The 18135-nt window shown below is 46.6% G+C and overlaps 1 protein-coding gene across 2 annotated transcripts in view; it reads right to left on the reverse strand.

The window, feature by feature from the left end:
* Positions 1 to 4876, reverse strand: part of Fam171a1 (family with sequence similarity 171 member A1) — a 119909-nt gene extending 115033 nt beyond the window's left edge. Inside the window, exon 1 of one of the 2 annotated variants that reach the window (XM_075970499.1) lies at positions 4585 to 4876. In XM_075970499.1, coding sequence (XP_075826614.1) covers positions 4585 to 4681 — 97 coding nt within the window. In that variant the 5' untranslated portion in view covers positions 4682 to 4876. The remainder of the gene's footprint in view (positions 1 to 4584) is intronic. The other variant, XM_075970500.1, reaches the window with a different exon arrangement.
* Between the last annotated feature and the right edge of the window lie 13259 nt (positions 4877 to 18135).

Genomic DNA, 18135 nt, shown 5'->3' on the forward strand with positions numbered 1-18135 from the left:
TTAAGGAAGGAGTGTAGCATGCTGGCTACTCTTCCTGATAGCCACCCCACTCCCGTTCATCCATTGCTTCCCTGTCTCTCACCTGAACATGCTATTCTGAACTGAAGTTCAAGGTCAGTAAAAAATAGGCCTCTTGGAAAGAGAAGGAGCTAAGCATGCTCTCAAATGTTCCAGCAGATGGTAGATTTTCCAAGATGAAGGAAAAGTTAATATATCGCTACAAAATACCTTTCTGTCAGATAATAACAAAATAAAGGTCAAATGACAAGAGTCTAAGCACCAAGTCCCTCACCTAGCTCTGAGCCTTCTTCCGGCACATGTGTCCAGCTTCTGCATGGCTCATCTTTGGAGAGGAATCTTCTATCAGGCTCCTCAGTGTGGTTTTATACAAGACACAGAGCTGTTGGTCAACTCTTTTCAATAATGCCTCCTGCAAAGTTGCCACAAAATGATACTATATACTGCAGAACAATGCAGAGGAAACATCTAAAAACATCCAGTCATATTCGAGAGAGTTTAGAGTCACAGCCGGTCATGTGGCCACTAACTGTTGCATTCTGTAAGTCACTCTGCAGACTCAAAGCAGCTACAGCAAGGGAAGCCAACCCTTAAATCTTATCATGAATATTTCAAGAGTAAAGAAATAGCAGGAAATGTTGTAGATGATCGTTTCCCCGGATATCACGACAAGGCTTCCCTTACTAAAGGAGGGACCGTCGAGTCCTGGGAACTAGCTGTAATCCTAGCGTGGATGGCCTCTGTATGTTCGAGGCTTCAGTAGTTTTCTTTAAGTAACCGCCAAGCCCTGTTTCTATACAGTGTCTGTTCAAGCTACGATTCAAGATCATTTCTGTAATAAAAGCAAAGCTTCTTTTTTTTTTTTTTGAGTTTTATTTTTTTTTCTGGGTTTATTTATTTTTTTTTAATTTATTTATTTATTAAAGTTTTCTGTCTCTTCCCTGCCACCGCCTCCCATTTCCCTCCCCCTCCCCCAATTAAGTCTCCCCCCCAGCCCGAAAAGCAATCAGGGTTCCCTGTCCTGTGGGAAGTCCAAGGAACCCCCACCCCCATCCAGGTCTAGTAAGTTGAGCATCCAAACTGCCTAGGCTCCCACAAAGCCAGTGCGTGCAGTAGGATCAGAAACCCATTGCCATTGTTCTTGAGTTCTCAGTAGTCCTCATTGTCCGCTATGTTCAGAGAGTCCGGTTTTATCCCAGGCTTTTCCAGACCCCGGCCAGCTGGCCTTGGTGAGTTCCCGATAGAACATCCCCATTGTCTCAGTGTGTGGGTGCACCCCTCGCGGTCCTGAGTTCCATGCTCGTGCTTTCTCTCCTTCTGCTCCTGATTTAGACCTTGAGATTTCAGTCCTGTGCTCCAATTTGGGTCTCTGTCTCTGTCTCCTTTCATCGCTTGCTGAAGGTTAATATTCAGGAGGATGCCTATATGTTTTTCTTTGGGTTCTCCTTATTTAGCTTCTCTAGGATCACTAATTATAAGCTCAATGTCCTTGGTTTATGGCTAGAAACCAAATATGAGTGAGTACATCCCATGTTCCTCTTTTTGGGTCTGGCTTACCTCACTCAGGATAGTGTTTTCTATTTCCATCCATTTGTATGCAAAATTCAAGAAGTCCTTGTTTTTTATTGCTGAGTAGTACTCTAATATGTATAAATTCCATACTTTCTTCATCCATTCTTCCATTGAAGGGCATCTAGGTTGTTTCCAGGTTCTGGCTATCACAAACAATGCTGCTATGAACATTGTAGAGCATATACTTTTGTTGTATGATAAGGCCTCTCTTGGGTATATTCCCAAGAGTGGTATTGCTGGGTCCAGGGGTAAGTTGATCCCGAATTTCCTGAGAAACCGCCATACTGCCTTCCAAAGTGGTTGCACAAGTTTGCATTCCCACCAGCAATGGATCTAAGTGCCCACTTAAAGAAAACAGAGAAAGCATATATCGGAGACTTAACAGCACACCTGAAAGCTTTAGAAAAAAAAGAAGCAGATGCGCCCAGGAGGAGTAGAAGACTGGAAATAATCAAACTGAGGGCAGAAATCAACAAAATAGAAACGCAGAAAACAGTCCAAAGAATCAATGAAACAAAAAGTTGGTTCTTGGAGAAAATCAACAAGATCGACAAACCCCTATCCAAACTAATTAAACGACAGAGAGAGAACACGCAAATAAATAAGATCAGAAATGAAAAAGGGGACATAACCACAGACACAGAGGAAATTCAGAGACTCATTAGATCTTACTACAAAAGCCTGTATGCCACAAAACTAGAAAATGCAAAAGAAATGGACATTTTTTTTAGAAAAGCAAAGCTTCTTAAAAATTGGATTTTAGAGGAAATATACAAACTTCCTAAAATACATGCAGTAAAGGGACTTCAGGCTACATTGTGGTATACACTTCAACTTCTTCCCCATCCAACACTGACTAACAAATTTGTGCCAAACAAACGCGTAATTGGCTTACATATGCACAGTGAAACCAGAGCTAGCGCTCGTCTTGCTTGTGTACAGATCTAGGAGAGAGAGCAAACAGAAACCGACTATGTTTGGAGAATGACAGACAGCAGGAAGCTTTGACAAACCCTGCGAGTTCAAGTTACCCTCAAGTAACAAGGGAAATGATCCATTTCCTTAAAGACCCACTAGCTCAAATCCAGGTGTCAGGTGGTGCGACAGAGACTTCTGATACAGGTGTTGAGATTGACACCTTAAAATGCCACCCTTACCGGAAACAGCAAGTAAGAAGGAAATGCAAAGGGAACAGTATCCACGTTCCATTGAAACCCTAGGATAGACCTAGACAAGGATAAATAGTCTCAAGGGCTGGTCATTTCTCTCCTGCTTCACATAAAAGTCCATCTCCAGGGGTTGAGCAGTAAGACCTTAATAAAAACATAGGCTTAGACGGGAAACCAGTAGGTTTTTTTAATCCCCTCCATGATTTTTTCCAATTGAAGCCATGCCTTTTCCTATTTTATAAATGTACGAATTCATTATTTCCATGTATTGCTATTTCAACTACACACACACACACACACACACACACACACACACACACACACACACAACCCAACCTGCCCTCAGAAAATAATGACCTCATTGAGGCACAAGTATCATTCATTAAAACAGCTGATTCAAAAAGCAGCGGGGTGTAAATGAAAGGGGCTATCATTCAGTACTGATGACCTAATGTAATACCCCCCTGCTACAGAGACTCATGGGTCTTTTGGTACCTAGTCAATGCCTTCCTTCCATAACATACATTACTAAATTCACACCCAATTCCTATCGGTCATATCTTACTGTCAACTGCGGTGCAGCAATGCATTTAAAAAATGCCAGCCAACGATTCAGCAAGCAATGCATAGGAAAACCCTCAGCATCGTTAACCAAACTCAGATTGTCAACAGAAACCAAGTCCCTAGTCCCAAGTTCCAAAGGATGGGGAAGAATGGTCAGGCAGAACCGATAACAGAATACCGGGATGCGCGCTCCTTCATTCAGCCTGTAGGGCTAACTTAGCAGGGCACACACCTTTCTGCCATGAATCAGGAATCTTGGCAAGGGTCTGAGTGCCTGCTGGAGCTCACAGAAGCACAACGACGGCCCCTCCCTAACCAAATTAACCCCCGGCAAGAGGTGCCCCGGATAGATTCACAGATGCTCATCTGCCGGCCTTAGTTGCTCTTCAGAAAAAGGCGAGCAACAGAGAAACCCTAGACTTTGTCCCCACAAAAATCATGTCAAGGAAGCTCCAGGATTGTCCTCAAATAAATTCTGATTTTATTTTTTTTAACGTGTGGCCTTTCTTGGTGGCGACCACGTTACTTGTGCAGCTGGAAAGCAAATTTGCAAGAGGCCAAAGATTAGACAAAAGGCAGGAGCTGGCGACAGACAGACATGGAAATGCATTTAAGTGATTAGGGCTTCCCAGTTCCAGTTCTCTTCTCTTCTCACGATGATTCCTGTGGCTGCCTAACAAATCCCTAAAGGTCTGGAAACCATGTAGGATAAGGGGTGGGGGGAGAAGACAGCGAAACTTTCCTAAACTGCCGCAGCAGACCTCGGGTCGCCAGGGCTCAGGGGGCACCCCGGGGCGGCGGCCGCCCCCTCCTGCTACAACAAAAGGGCCCGGAGTAGCCTTCGTGCTGGGACTCCAGGACTGGAGCTCCGGGGACCCCAGAGAGGGAAGCAGAGGGAGACAGCCAGCCCCACGTCGCCCTCTCCCGCGGCAGGGGCTATGGAGCCGCGTGTCCGAGTATGCATAAAGGAAAGAACCCCAGCTGTAAGCAGAAGAGTCACCAGCGGCTGCCACCTAAGCGGCAGCCAGAGCAGCTGGTGCCACCCAGATCCTCAGGGAGCATCTGCGCCGCGGGCCCAGCGTGTTCCCCGGGCGGCGCCGCCCCCCGGGTATCGCGCCGTGGGGGGCTGCAGGACCGCGGTGCAGGTCGAGCTGCTGGGCCTCCGCCACAATGCGGCCCGGGTCCAGCCGCCACCGCTGCCGCGCCAGGCCCGGGCGCGACACAAAAGCGGCCCCTGGCCCCGCCGCCGCCGCCCACCGACCTTGGGCTCCCGCGCCGGGTTCCCGTAGCGTCTTGGTGACCGCCTTCCAAACGTGGCAGCCGAGCAGGCAGAGCAGCAGCGCGGCGGACCTGCTCATCTCCGCGCCGCGGGCGCCGCGGGCCGCTTGGGCTCGCCACTCTCGGTCACGGGCGGCCGGGCGCCGCGCCTCCCTCCATGGCGCTGTGGCTCCGCGCGCCCGGCCAGCCGCCCGATTGGCCGGGGCCCCGCAGCCGGCCGCTCCCTCCTCCGCGCCCCGCGCCGGGCTTCCCCCGACCGTCGCGGCCGCTCTGCCGGAGTCTTAACCCCTTCCTGCCCCGCCCCGCGCCCGCGGGAGCGCGTGGGCCCCGGGCCCGTGGTGCCACCTGGCGGCCACCGCGCTGCGGGAGTCCCCCGCGTCCTCTGACCCCCGCGCTGCGCGCCCCCGGGGCTCCCATTCCCTGCAGCGGTTCCCGCAGGCCCGAGGCCTTTGACGTCATTGCTCGATTACCTGCGGGTACACGGGAAGCATTGGAGACTAGGGTGTGACCTCCCATCCTGCAGCTTTCCCAGTCACTATTCCGACTTTCCCCAGGGTAGATTTGACAGCCAGTCTTACAGGTAGGGTAATAATAACTAAACCCGACTGCAGAAGGCCCAACGCCACAGGTTCAATCCTGTTTATATAGCATTAGAAGGGAAGGATAAGTACGTTTTCCTAATAGAGGCCCTGGGTGATATCTCCCCCTCCTCACCTTTGTTTTATTAAAGAAAGAAAATCAATGGTGTGTTAAAACACAATAGGAAGACTATTCAGAAGCATCGCAATAGGGACTTTTACAATGGAATTTTGTAGTAGGGGAGATGTTTATAACCAAGGAGCTCTCTCTCTCTCTCTCTCTCTCTCTCTCTCTCTCTCTCTCTCTCTCTCTCGATCGGAAGATCTGCCCACTGTGAATGGCACCATTCCCTAGGCAGGAGCAGAGAAAACGAGCTGAGCACTAACGTGCATCTATTCCTCTGTTCCTGACTATGGGTGTGATATGATGAACTCCTTCAAGCTTCTGCCACCGTGGCATCCCTGCTGTGATGAACTTTAACCTGGAACTGTGGGTTATAATAAACCTTTCTCACCTAAGTTGCTTTTGTTGTGGCATTTTATCTCAGCAGCCAGGAAAAACAAAAACAAAACAAAGCAGCAACAGAACAGTCTAATAAAATCGGTTCTGTTCCACAATCAGAGGTCTTTGCCCGAATCTCCTGGCTGCACTGAGTCAAATAACGCCACCCTTGATATCACAACTTGCCTTTCTATCTACATAGTCTTGCCTGTGTGCTCCTGCATAAAGCCCTCATGCCCACCCATTCCCTTTAATGCATCCCCAGCCAGCACTGCAGTGACTCCCACAGTCCCCTTGCTGGGGACCTCAGCTCCAGAGTCACCCGTGTGCTGAGAACTGCTTCCAGAGCAAGAGGCCAAAAGGAGGCTCATGGTTGCAATTCTATTCAGTAATGGCAGGCACTTAATGCACCGGAGAGATGACGAAGGATGGTGCTTGCCCGGTTGACTTTTCATAAGCCAGTTCTTGTGATACACAATAAAAACCTAGGAGATGGCCCTGCCCATATGGGTTTGACAGTTACCTTCATGGTCCAAGCTACAGTGTGTATAAACTATATACCTGTTCAGGTAACAGATGATCAGTAAGACAGAAAGAACCCCAGCTATTAGGGACAGCCCCATTGTCTCCTTTTCACACTAGCATTACAGCCACCTTACTGTATTCCAAGTCCAACTCCTAGCAAGGAGAAGGAAGTAGAAAGCATGCTGAGCCCTCAACTCTTACCTGGGAGCCAGCCCACAGGGACACAGAGTTCAGAGCGGCGAGATGGCCGGGGTGGGGGTGGCTACTGCTAACAGGAGCAATTAAAATGAAACCTCCCCAGAGTCGACACTGACCCATTAAAACGCGCTGAGAGAGCTGACGAGGTGGCTCAATGGGTAACTGCTCGCTGTGTGAATGTGAGGACCTGAGCCTGAATCTCCAGAACTCATTCAAAGCTGAACTCAGCAATGCTTCTGGAGTTCCTAAGATAAGATGGGAAGCAGAAACAGAAGGACTTCCAGAACCTCATGAGCTAGCCAGCCTAGTGTACGGAGTAAGAAAAACCCAGAGACCATGCAAGGTGGAAGGCTAGAACCCACACCTAAGACTGTCCTCTGACTGCCACATGTACCATGGAAACCTTGCCCCCCCCCGACACACACCACCTGATAAATTATAAATTTAGGATGTTTTGTTATTACATGCAAACGTGTAGTGGGTACATGAACACATTATCTTTAGTCTTCAGGTTTTTTTTTGAGGCAGGGTCTACTCACTTTTACCTGGAAATTACACACTTGAGTAAGCTGACTGGTCAGCAAGCCTCAGAGGTTCCTGGTCTGACTCCCTCAGTGCATGCTGCCGCAGAGTTCTGTTGTGAGTTCTGGGGACTGAATTCAGGCCCTTGTTCTTGCAAGACAAGCCCTTTCCCGACTGCCAAAGCCAACTCCCCAGCCCAGGGAATTCTCAGTATATGCCACTCACTAGGCTTGAGTATTTCCTCATAATGACTTCTCTCATTGACATTGTTTCTATTTTATAAATGAGAATACAAGACTTAGTGCTGTTAAATAGTTTACCACAAATATAATACAAGTTCAAACTGCCTATAGCATGTCACCCCAAAAACAAACTGAAAGCAAATGACTCATCACCACCAGCAGTGTGCAGATGTTTTAACAACTTTGGTACAGTGGGGTTTGACTCTAGTCCCCAGTGTGGTGCCAGTGTCCACTTCTGGGCTTTGAGGGTGCACTGCTGATGTATAAGATGCTATGGTTTGGGAAACTGTGGAAGGAGCATACAGGGCCTTTGGTAATATCTTAGGACTTTATCACGATTTCAAATAATGTTTCCAAGAGTAAACACATCTGTTCGTCATCATTTTTCTAAGAGTTTGCTCAGGCCACTGGTGTGTGTGTGTGTGTGTGTGTGTGTGTGTGTGTGTAGTTCTATATAGTTCTAGAACATTTAAAGGAACAAGGAGTCTTAATAAAGACTACAATCCTAAGTACAGACATTTGTTGTTATCATTACTGTTACTGTTTCTGTGTGTAATGACCCTCTCATGGAGAATCTGGCCTTGAAAGTCTGTGTACTTTCAAGGCAACACGGAAGTTTAGAAAGTTTCTAATCATAGAAAAGCAATTTGGGGACCACCACCCCATCCTACTTTGCAAATGCTCCCGAGCCACAGAAAGAGGTTGAATGAGTTGCAGACTGAGCACTGCAAGCCGGTCCCCAAGCCAGGAAGAAAGCCAGTTCAGAGAAGCGTTCTCTCATCTCATGGCTATTCTCCAGGTTCTTGGGTGGGAGGCTAAAAAAACACAAATTCTGCACCATTGCACAAGCGAATACATTTGCGAGTCATGCACCCAGCCTTATGTAAGAATGAAATAATCACACTTATCCTTTACTGGAATAAAAAGAAGTTGGTTTTACCTTTTTTCTCATGTTCTGATCATCAGACACCTACTCGGCAACTGAACAGGGGAAAGTACTTAAGAGGGCGTGTTAGCAGAACAATGGAAGTCGGGAGTGTTCTTTCCTTCTAGAACTTTTCCTGTTGCTCTTATTAAAATTGCTCATTGTTTGAGCAGGAATGACTTATGACTGCACTTACTTGAAGTCGCTTGAGTGTGCAGTATTTTATTTCAGTTTTTGAGGCTTGTGCCAAAAGAAAGCAAGCTACATGCAGACCTTTTTCCTGTCTGAATTTTCCGGAGACCTTGACTTTAGAACTGTGCGTCAAGGTTCCTTAGCACAAGATTATTTGTTTTCCCGAGCTCTTTCCTGGGGTTGGCGCCCCTGTGGTGGGATTTTAATTGTCTGAGTCCACTTTGAGAGCCTTTATGCTTTCCCCGTTTCCTCTCCCAGTCCCTGCCCCAGATCCCCCACCCCCGAGCCAGAAGCTGCTGGCCAATAGCTAAGTTATTATGAGCATTGTGCAGGTCAGGAAGTGTGGCATGGAGGGGTACTGTGGGCTGGTACTTTTATTACAGTTTAAATTAAATGTACCCAGTTGTAAGTGCTTAGCATTTTAGTCTTAACTCATTTGCTAACTCTTAGGGGAAAAAGGAATGGAGAAGACTATGGATGTAGTTCAGTTGGCAGATTGTTTGTCTAACATGCAGAAAGGCCTGGGTTTCATCCCCCGTCATTGCCTAACACTGGATGTGGTGGTGTATCCTCTTATCCCTGTATTTGGGAGGGACAGTCTGGAGGATCAAGAATTAAGATCATTCTTGGCTACATGGTGAATATGAGATCAGTCTGGGCTACATGAGAACCTATCTCAAATGATTAAATAAATGAGAAGTACGGGGGTCACTGTTGAGGGACCTCTGTATTTAGGTGCACACTAATTTTGGTCTCTTACATGAGGCTCAGATCTGTACATAAAGCCTGTGCTTTTCCTACAGAGTGTTTCTTTCTTAGACAAGCAAGCTACAACTTTCTTTTCTTTCTGCAGTACCCAGCCAGGTGAGGCATTTATTCAGGAGAGTTCTGCAAATGAATACATGGTGGAGGGTTGTGGGAGAAGTTGTGACTATAGATGAAGCAGCCCTGTGAATCTCTGCTCCTGGGCCTGCAGGTCCCTGGATAGTGCTCTCCCTCCTGTGACCCACAGTGACTAAGGAGTCTGGGATACTTTGCAGGTCCTTGATCAATAGGTTTTGCCATTTGGAAGAGCGTTTGGGGCTAGTGCCAATGGGAAACCAATTTGCTCAGCGGTTCTTTTCAGATCAATGCTAGCTTTTGAATGCCAAGGAGAGGGTCCCAGCTTTTCTCTGACTTTCTGACTTGCTATCTCCAATGAGATGAGCTCAAGGGAAAAGGGACAGTGTTGCCATTTTAACTGTGAGGCATCTGTCTGTGAATCTGAATTTGGAGACAAACATGGGGAATGGGATGTTGTTGACATGTAGCGGCGTAAACGAATGCAGACAGTTTGTAAAAATATATATAGTTTTAATGTAGAAATAGACTTACAGAACCACCATTCCCGCGGAGACCAGGAAAGTAGAAGAGACAGCTCGGAGCACGCTCGCCAAATTTATAGGCAGACGTTAGCCCGAGGCGAACACGCCCCCTAAGGGGCGGGACTTATCCCTACATTGACACACACACACACACACACACACACACACACACACACACAACCTTGAAGAGGGTAGAGAGAACTTAGTTATTAAAGTATTTGTTATAAGCAGGAGATCTCGCCTTCGATCCCTAAAACCCACATAAAAAGCTGAGTGAGATGTGCTGCTTATAATCCTATCCTTGGGAAGGTGCAGGCAAGTGAATCCATTGGGCTTTTTGGATGTATAGTGAGTTCCAGGCCAGTGGGAGACCCTGTCTTAAAAAACTTACTAGACCTGGATGGAGGTGGGTGGTCCTTGGACTTGCCACAGGTCAGGGAACCCTGATTGCTCTTCGGGCTGATGAGGGAGGGGGACTTAATCGGGGGAGGGGGAGGGAAATGGGAGGCGGTGGCGGGGAGGAGGCAGAAATCTTTAATAAATAAATAAAAAATAAAATAAAATAAAAACAAGGTGAATGGTACCCAAGGAATGATAGCCCATTCACATAACCTGTACACACCATCACCTTCTATAGGACCCTTGTGTTTGACTTGTCTTCTCTACCATCTTCTAAATACCCGTTTCTCTGAGTTGATCTATAAAACGATAATAACTATTATTAATAGTGTGCATGTTTGTGTGGGTGTGTGCATGTGTGCAGGCATCCACGCGTGTGTGGAGGTCAGGGTCAGGTTTCTTCCTTAGTCACTCCTTCACTACTTTTCCTTTTTGAGACAGGATCTTTAAGTGAGCCTGCAGCCTGTTGATTCAGCGTGACCCGCTGGCTGGCCAATGAGCTCCAGGGATCTTTCTGCTTTTGTACTCCAGGGCCGGGGTTAAAGCCACTGCACCTGGCTCTTACAGGGACATCTGGGATCTGAACTCATCTTTGTGCTTACAGGGCAGGCCCTTTATCAGCCGAGTCATCTCCCAAGCCCCCGACAGTGTTTATTTATTCAGTGTCTTGTAGTGTGCGCTCATTACCTTCATTAATGCATCAACTCCTGAGAGCAGGGATTTCATAGAGTTTACGGCCATCTTTTTACTCCCAAGGAAGAAAGTGTTTCGCGTGGAGGAGATTGTTTAGCTACTCTTAGTCTCTGGCGATGTAGCTCAGTGATAGAGGACTTGGCTGGAATGCTGGAGGACCTAGGCTCAGTCTCCAGTACTTCAATAAAATAAATCAGAAACCCATGAGTTGAGGTGGAAAAATCCCATCTTACAATGAAGAAGACATTTCCTTCTCATTTTTCTAAATATGCCATAGTTTTGCTACTCTGAACAAACCAATAAATTGGCAAGTCCTTCCTGAGTTCTGACCAGGAACTCAAAGTTTAGGTAGGTTAAGTCAAGACTGTGCATCATTTTGAGCTCATCTCACCTTCTAGAACTTCCATGTCACTATTATTTTTTCTAAATATTTATTTATTTATTTAAATTATGTGTGTGTGTGTGTATGTGTCTGTTGGTGTCTATGTATGCCACATGTGTGACTGCCTGAGGAGGTCAGAGAAGGGTGTTGGCTCCCCTGGTACTGGAAGTTCCCAGCAGTTATGAACTGGGAAGCTAACCCATGTCTTCTGGGGGAGCAGAAAGTGCTCTTGATTGCTAAGTTATCTCTCCAACATGAAGAGTTATTGTATTTGTGGGAAATGTGCCTGTGCATGTGTGTGTGTGTGTGTGTGTGTGTGCGCGCGCGTGTGCAAGCACATAGTCACGTCCTCTTCAAGGCCAGCAAGTACTCTTAACCACTGAATCATGTCCCCAGACACAGTCAGCAAATGCTACTCTTAAGAGAGCTCACCTCAGTGAGGCAGGTGGCACTTCCCAGTCTTGAGCTAAACCCGACATCTGGTTCTGAACTATAAGGAGAGATAAAGATGGGCATGCTAGTTTTCACCCTTGGACTAACTCTAAGCTGAGGGCAGAAAGTGTAGATTCTTTAGCAAGGTGCATGTTCGTTATCCAATGCAGGATTGATGGCAGCACGGGCAAATGTCACATTGTGCTGTACCCGAGACACGCTTGCAACTGTTTCAGAGGGGCAGAGGACGATTCAGTCGGACAGTGAGACTCAAGTCCAAATCTTAAAAGAAGAAAAAAAAACTTTGGAGAGATGCAAGTTTTCCCAACTGGAATTAATGAGAGAGAGGCTAACGCCAGCAGCTGTTGGCAGCCATTCTGCTTCCATGAGGTAAGAACTTAAGCCTGGACCCCAAAGAGAAGGAAGTAAGAGACGGAAAGTGGGAGACCAGCCCTTAAGTTCAACCAAAATCTGAAGCTGCCTCTTTCTGGAATTTCCCCACCTGTCAATCTAATCATTTCCTTTTCTTTTTCTTTAAATCATTTTGAATTCGACTTTCTATACTCAAACTCAAAAGAATCCAGCCAATTTAGAGATCAGAAATAGTGGGCTGACATAGTTCATTAGTTCTAGAAACTGCTTGCTGGGTGGTGTGGCATTGAATTAGTTTCTCAAGTCCTTGACTGTGATTGCTTTCACAGTGACGGCCATATCCCAAAAGACCAGACTCTCCTGTGAGGCCGGTCAAACCCATGACAGGACTGGGAAGTAAGCTCGTTGGGCAAAGGACCCATGGTACAAGCCTGAGTTTGGAACCCCATCATCCATGATTTTCAAAACTGGTGTTGTGGTACCCCACCACAACACTGAGGAGTAGGGACAGGCAGATCCTGGGGTCTTGCTGGCTAGTCAGTCTAGCTGAGATGGCAAGCTTGAGGTTCATTGAGTGGTTGAAGAGAAGACTCTGAGGCCATGGCAGGGGAGTGCGTGGTGACAGTTGCTCACAGGGCCTTCATGAGCACTATCCCATGCAAGTTTACCCACATCCACATCCCTTGCCACCACAAAATCCACACCCCAGCATCTGTGATATTTCTGGCCAATTACCTATTTCACACCAAATGAGAGCCCCTAAAAACAGGACAATTTTTAGTGCGATAGAGTGAACATTTTTATTATGGATTAAAATCTTCCCATCCACCATAGCTTTCTCTTTTGGTTTGTCTACATACTGGTTTTGTGCACAAGAGTTTATGACTCACCACCACTTGGTGGTTGCCTTCTGGGTAAAATATAGGAGTCCTGTGTGTGTGTGTTGTGTGTGTGTGTGTGTGTGTGTGTGTGTGTGTGTGTGTGAAAGAGAGAGAGAGAGAGAGAGAGAGAGAGAGAGAGAGAGAGAATGAGAAACTCAGAAACTAGACCTAATACACCAGATATTTTAGAACCAACCACAGTTGGAGACTACGTTTTCAAAGATGAATATCATACTGGCCAGTAAACATAGAACTCCCCATAAAGAAGTTAATCAAGCATAATAAACAGGCAAAGCAGGAAACTGTGATTTTTCCTGTCCCCAAAGCTTCTATTACAGAGGAAGGAAGGGCCGATCAACAAAGAGGCAGGGACATAAGAATGGGAGCTTGACTGCAAGGCCCGAGAGTTGGGCAGACAGAGAAGTAAGGCCGAAAGTTTAATCCTCGGTGGGAGTTCCAGCTCACACCTGGGCTGGGGGAAGGACAAGGCGAATAAGATGGCCTTTGTGCAGATCAGTTATTGCAACATTTCTCAGTCGGTATTCCCAAATAGTTCTGGGGGACCAAACAATGCACTGTGAAAACTGAAGACTGACCAGAACTCAGGAAGAGATCTCATATAGAGAAGATGTTATAGGAACAGGCAAAGGAGAACCTGATGAAGGGTTAAAGAGAGTACTTGTCCGACTGTTAAAGTACAAGGAGTTAAGACGGTTCATGAACTAACGTGTTCCAGGGTCTGGGGAGGTGTTTTAGTGGGCAAAGAGCCTGCTAGACTAGGACCCCTGGCTCCATGTGAGACACCAGGCACAGTGACACATACATGTCTGTCATCCTACTACCAAAGGGGGAGACAAACAGCCCAGGAGCCCACTGGATAGCTAGTTTAGCAGAACTGGCAAGTCCAGGTTCCATGAGAGAGCTGTTTCAAAAATACAGGATAGAAAGTGGCAAAGGAAGGCAACCAGTGTCAACATCTGGACTACACACATGCACCCAGACACACACACATGAACATGAGAAAAGAAACATGTTCTACTTCAAAGATGTCTGTAGAATTGCAGTGTCAAGACTTGGAATAAGCCAGCGTTCCTCAGTATAGAGAAGGCCAGAATTTTCAGTATAGATGTATGAGTTTCTTGTTATCAGAGGGAACAACTTGAGGGTAGTATTTGGACTCACAGTTTCAGAGAGATTTCAGCCCATCCTGGTGGGGAACACAACATGGAGGAGACAGGGTGGGAGTGTGTGGTGGGAGACAGGGTGGGAGTGTGTGGTGGAGACAGGGTGGGAGTGTGTGGTGGGTCAGGGTGGGAGTGTGTGGTGGGGACAGAGTGGGAGTGTGTGGTGGGGACAGGGTGGGAGTGTGTGGTGGGGACAGGGTGGGAGTGTGTGGTGGGGACAGGGTGGGAGTGTGTGGTGGAGACAGGGTGGGAGTGTGTGGTGGGTCAGGGTGGGAGTGTGTGGTGGGGACAGGGTGGGAGTGTGTGGTGGAGACAGGGTGGGAGTGTGTGGTGGAGACAGGGTGGGAGTGTGTGGTGGGAGACAGGGTGGGAGTGTGTGGTGGGAGACAGGGTGGGAGTGTGTGGTGGGGACAGGGTGGGAGTGTGTGGTGGGAGACAGGGTGGGAGTGTGTGGTGGAGACAGGGTAGGGGAGACAAGGTGGGAATGTGCGGTAGGGAAGGTAAGGCGGGGAGTGTGTGGTGGCAGTTGTTCACATGGTATAGAATAGAAAATGGACAAATATGAACCGGAAGTGGGTGCAGTCTTCAAAGTTCATCCCTAGGGAGCTACTTCTGTCAGCCAAGTCCTATTTCCCTCAAAATAGACTCCACTGCCCCTAAAGCAGCACCATTCAAAATAGGAGCCCATGGGAGGTTGTAAAGATTCAAACTATTGACAGTGGTTTTGCAAAGATCCAATGCCCTTCTCTCAGAAACAGCATCTTGAAAATTCAGTGTGAGGCCCTAAGCAAGTTGGAAAAAAACAGCACCTTTTAGGCAGCTGCAGCAGCCTACACCTCCTGTTATGTATGAAATGTGGCCTTAGCCAGAAGACTGGCCTCTGCTAAACGCTGGGATGTGCAAACAGGTCATATGATGTTTCCCAGGAGGGAAAGCCTTTGCCTCTCCCCCCCACAACCTGAACATAGCTCCTCACATCTGTTGGACGACTCCCCCACTGAGCCCACCATCTGTCCCTGGGAAGAAAAAAAGAAGCTGTCTGCTCGAGGAACCAGCATGCACACAGCAGCACACGGGGCTCTGGGGCCCAGCTTATGAGGGATGAACTCCGAGAGCCTCCTCACGCCCAGTTGGTTAGCACTAAAATCACTGAGCCAAGAGAGAATGAGGGGTAAACAAAACCTCTCTCCTATAGCTGTGAAATTGGTCCCGAAAGTAAGCACAGCTCTCAGGTCCAGAGAGCAGGAAGGCAGGACATTATAAAGAGAAGGAGCTGAAAAAAGTCTGAAGGGGAGAGGGGACAAGATGAAATTTCACCAGTGTGGCACATGGAGCATTTATTTACAGCCCTTCTAGAAATACAGGAAGGTGTAGGTTAGGGGGTGAGAATCTGAGAAGGGCAGAGGCCAGTGAGGAGGAAGGAACACGTGGATTTTTAATGGCTAAAAAGAGGCATCGTTAAGCAGCTACCGTCATGCGCAGGAACGAAGGTGATACTATCCAGTCAAATTTGATAAGATAATGAAAATAAAAGAGGAAAACAAGAATTCTCAAACAAGCCTTAGGCTTGCTGTGCATTCAAATAAGTGAGCAAAACCATAATGAGAAGTTCAAGGCTGAGCCTTCTCGAATGAAATAGAAACAGCAGCCTTTCCCGCCTGGTGAATACACGGACTCCAGTTTCAAATGCTAGGCTTTAGTGTTTAGCTGGTAAGCATCCCCGTGTACCCCTGGAGCTTTTCAAAGGCAACATTGTGCACTGGTTACAGAAGAAACACATAGCTGTCGTGGGAACACAGAAGAAACTGAAAGGTAAAGTAGAAAGAGAGAAGGAAGTAACTTGGGAGCCTCATGTGCACACAGTCAGTCCCTGACATGCACACTTACCATTGGCCCAGCTGTGGTGTTAACGTGCATCTACTTACTTTTAGACAAGAACACACTGGCTGAAATGAGAGCTAGGACTCAGATCATTGTGCCCTTCCCAAATTGTCTTTCTGCCTCCATCAACTCTAACGACTGCCATTCTAAATTCAGTATTTATTGTGACCTTGCTTTTTTTTTGTATGTTTTTCTTATCTTCACACCCACGTAACAGTATGCATATATATGTATATATACATATATATGCGTGACATATATGTGCATTCTTATCCTAATGCATTGTGATATTTAACTCCATGCATCAAATAGTCTGAGCTGTAGGATGCCTGGTGTGTGGCCAAATATTCAGGATGCTTCTCAGAGCAGTCTGTTTTGGATTAACTTGTACATGGTAGACTTTAGTAAAGTAGACTGTCCTCCATGGTTTAAGTGGGTCTCCTCCAATCAAGGCAAGGCCTGAAGAGAACCAAAGACAGTTATGTGAAAAGGGCACATTTTCTATAAATTCTCAAAGAAAAAAATCACACACTAACTATTTTTCTATGAAAAGTATAGTTTAGCTTTCTATGCAGCAAAGATAAACTTGCATACAGTTTTTCTTCCAAGCTTGTCTGGTCCTAGTGAGCGTTGGTAGCATAATATACTTAGCCAGTCCCATCCAGTAGTTTTTCATTTTGCTAGGGTTCTCCTGGAGTATCCACAACTGCGCCGAACACCTTGAATCTCTTTGATTTTTTGTATGGTGATGACTTCATAGAAATGAGTTCATGTACAGGGCTTTTGAAGCCTTGATACCTGTTGTTATTATACATTTTCTTCCATGTCAAGAAAGTCACAAACTTCCAATATTACACTAATGCCTTCGTTGTATTCCATGTTATAGGAATATCATTTAGTTACTTCTATTCCCAGAGAGAGTTTCTGGAACTTTTGTGTTAAGATTAAACAAGTGAAAAAATACATTCAAATTTCACTTTGTTCTCCCAGTGTTTTGAGCCTGAACTCACAGTCTTGTGTGTGTTAGGCAGATGCTGTGTCACTAAGCCCCCCCACAATCCCTTCCTTATACCGTCTGTGTTTTGTTTGAGATGGTGTCTTTTAGACGAACTGGCAAACTTCCTATGCAGCTGAGGATTTTCTTGAACTCCTGGTGCTCCAAGTGCTAGGTCGGCAGGTATGAACCACCACGCACCGCTTCAAACACGCTGTTTCCTTTCACGCTCCCTTTGAAGGCAACTGGCAGTTTACAAAGTGTGGCATCTCTGGGCTGGTAGCTTATCCTCGGCTATAAGATGGCCTCCCAGCACCATCTGTAATAATTTGATTCCTTTATGTTTTGCTTGCTTCTGAATCATCAGGGAAAGACAACATTATCTTTTATTTAAAAGTTCTAAATGCCGTTCCCCACTATTTCCTTTGCTCACTCCCAGAGCCATGCCAAGGGAAGAACAGTGGGGTAAGTCACCTTGCTTTGGTCAGAGAGTTGAGTTCTCTAAAATTTCCATAGTCAATTTTTATCTCTTTTGTGTTCAGTGACAATGTAATATGTTTCTTTAAAAAAATCAAATCATAGGATTATAAAAATATTTAGTGGCTAAATTTCTAAAATTTGATATTTGAAACTATATTTTTTATTGATTTTATTAAGCTCTACATTTTTCTCTGCTCCCCTCCCTGCCTCTCCCATCCCCTTGAACCCTCTCCCATGATCCCCATGTTCCCAATTTACTCAGGGGATCTTGTCTTTTCGAAATTATACTTTTCATAGTTCATAAAGGCACTGTTGACCTCTGGGGCTGGGAGTTACCACCCAGGGCCATGTCTGTGGGGTCAGCAGCTGGACTGGTTCCCACTCATTGTCTTGTTTGATCTCATGAAGCAGATCTCTCTGAGTATCCACAAAGAGGCTGTAACCAAGTGTCCACCACTCACTCTCCCGGGCCCGACAGACTCCTGTAGGGGTCTTTGGCAAGGCAGATGCCATGGAACTCAAGGAGGGTTAGTTTTAGGTGTTGACTTGACTGGATGAAGAAGTACCCTCATGGAGAATATTCCAGAAGAGATTGTCATGGCTGTGGGCTAAGTGTGTGTGTGTGGGGCTATCCACCCTCAGCATGGGAAAGCTCCATCTGCGTGAACTGCCATTGCATTGCTGCGATTACAGTATCAGACAAAAACACGAAGAAGGGGAGAGAAGTTTATTTTGGCTTAGGGTTCAGTTCATCACAGTGGGAAAGGCATGGCAGTGAGGGCCCGTGG

The sequence above is a fragment of the Microtus pennsylvanicus genome, chromosome 4 (assembly GCF_037038515.1).
Source record: "Microtus pennsylvanicus isolate mMicPen1 chromosome 4, mMicPen1.hap1, whole genome shotgun sequence".
NCBI classification, from domain to species: domain Eukaryota; kingdom Metazoa; phylum Chordata; class Mammalia; order Rodentia; family Cricetidae; genus Microtus; species Microtus pennsylvanicus.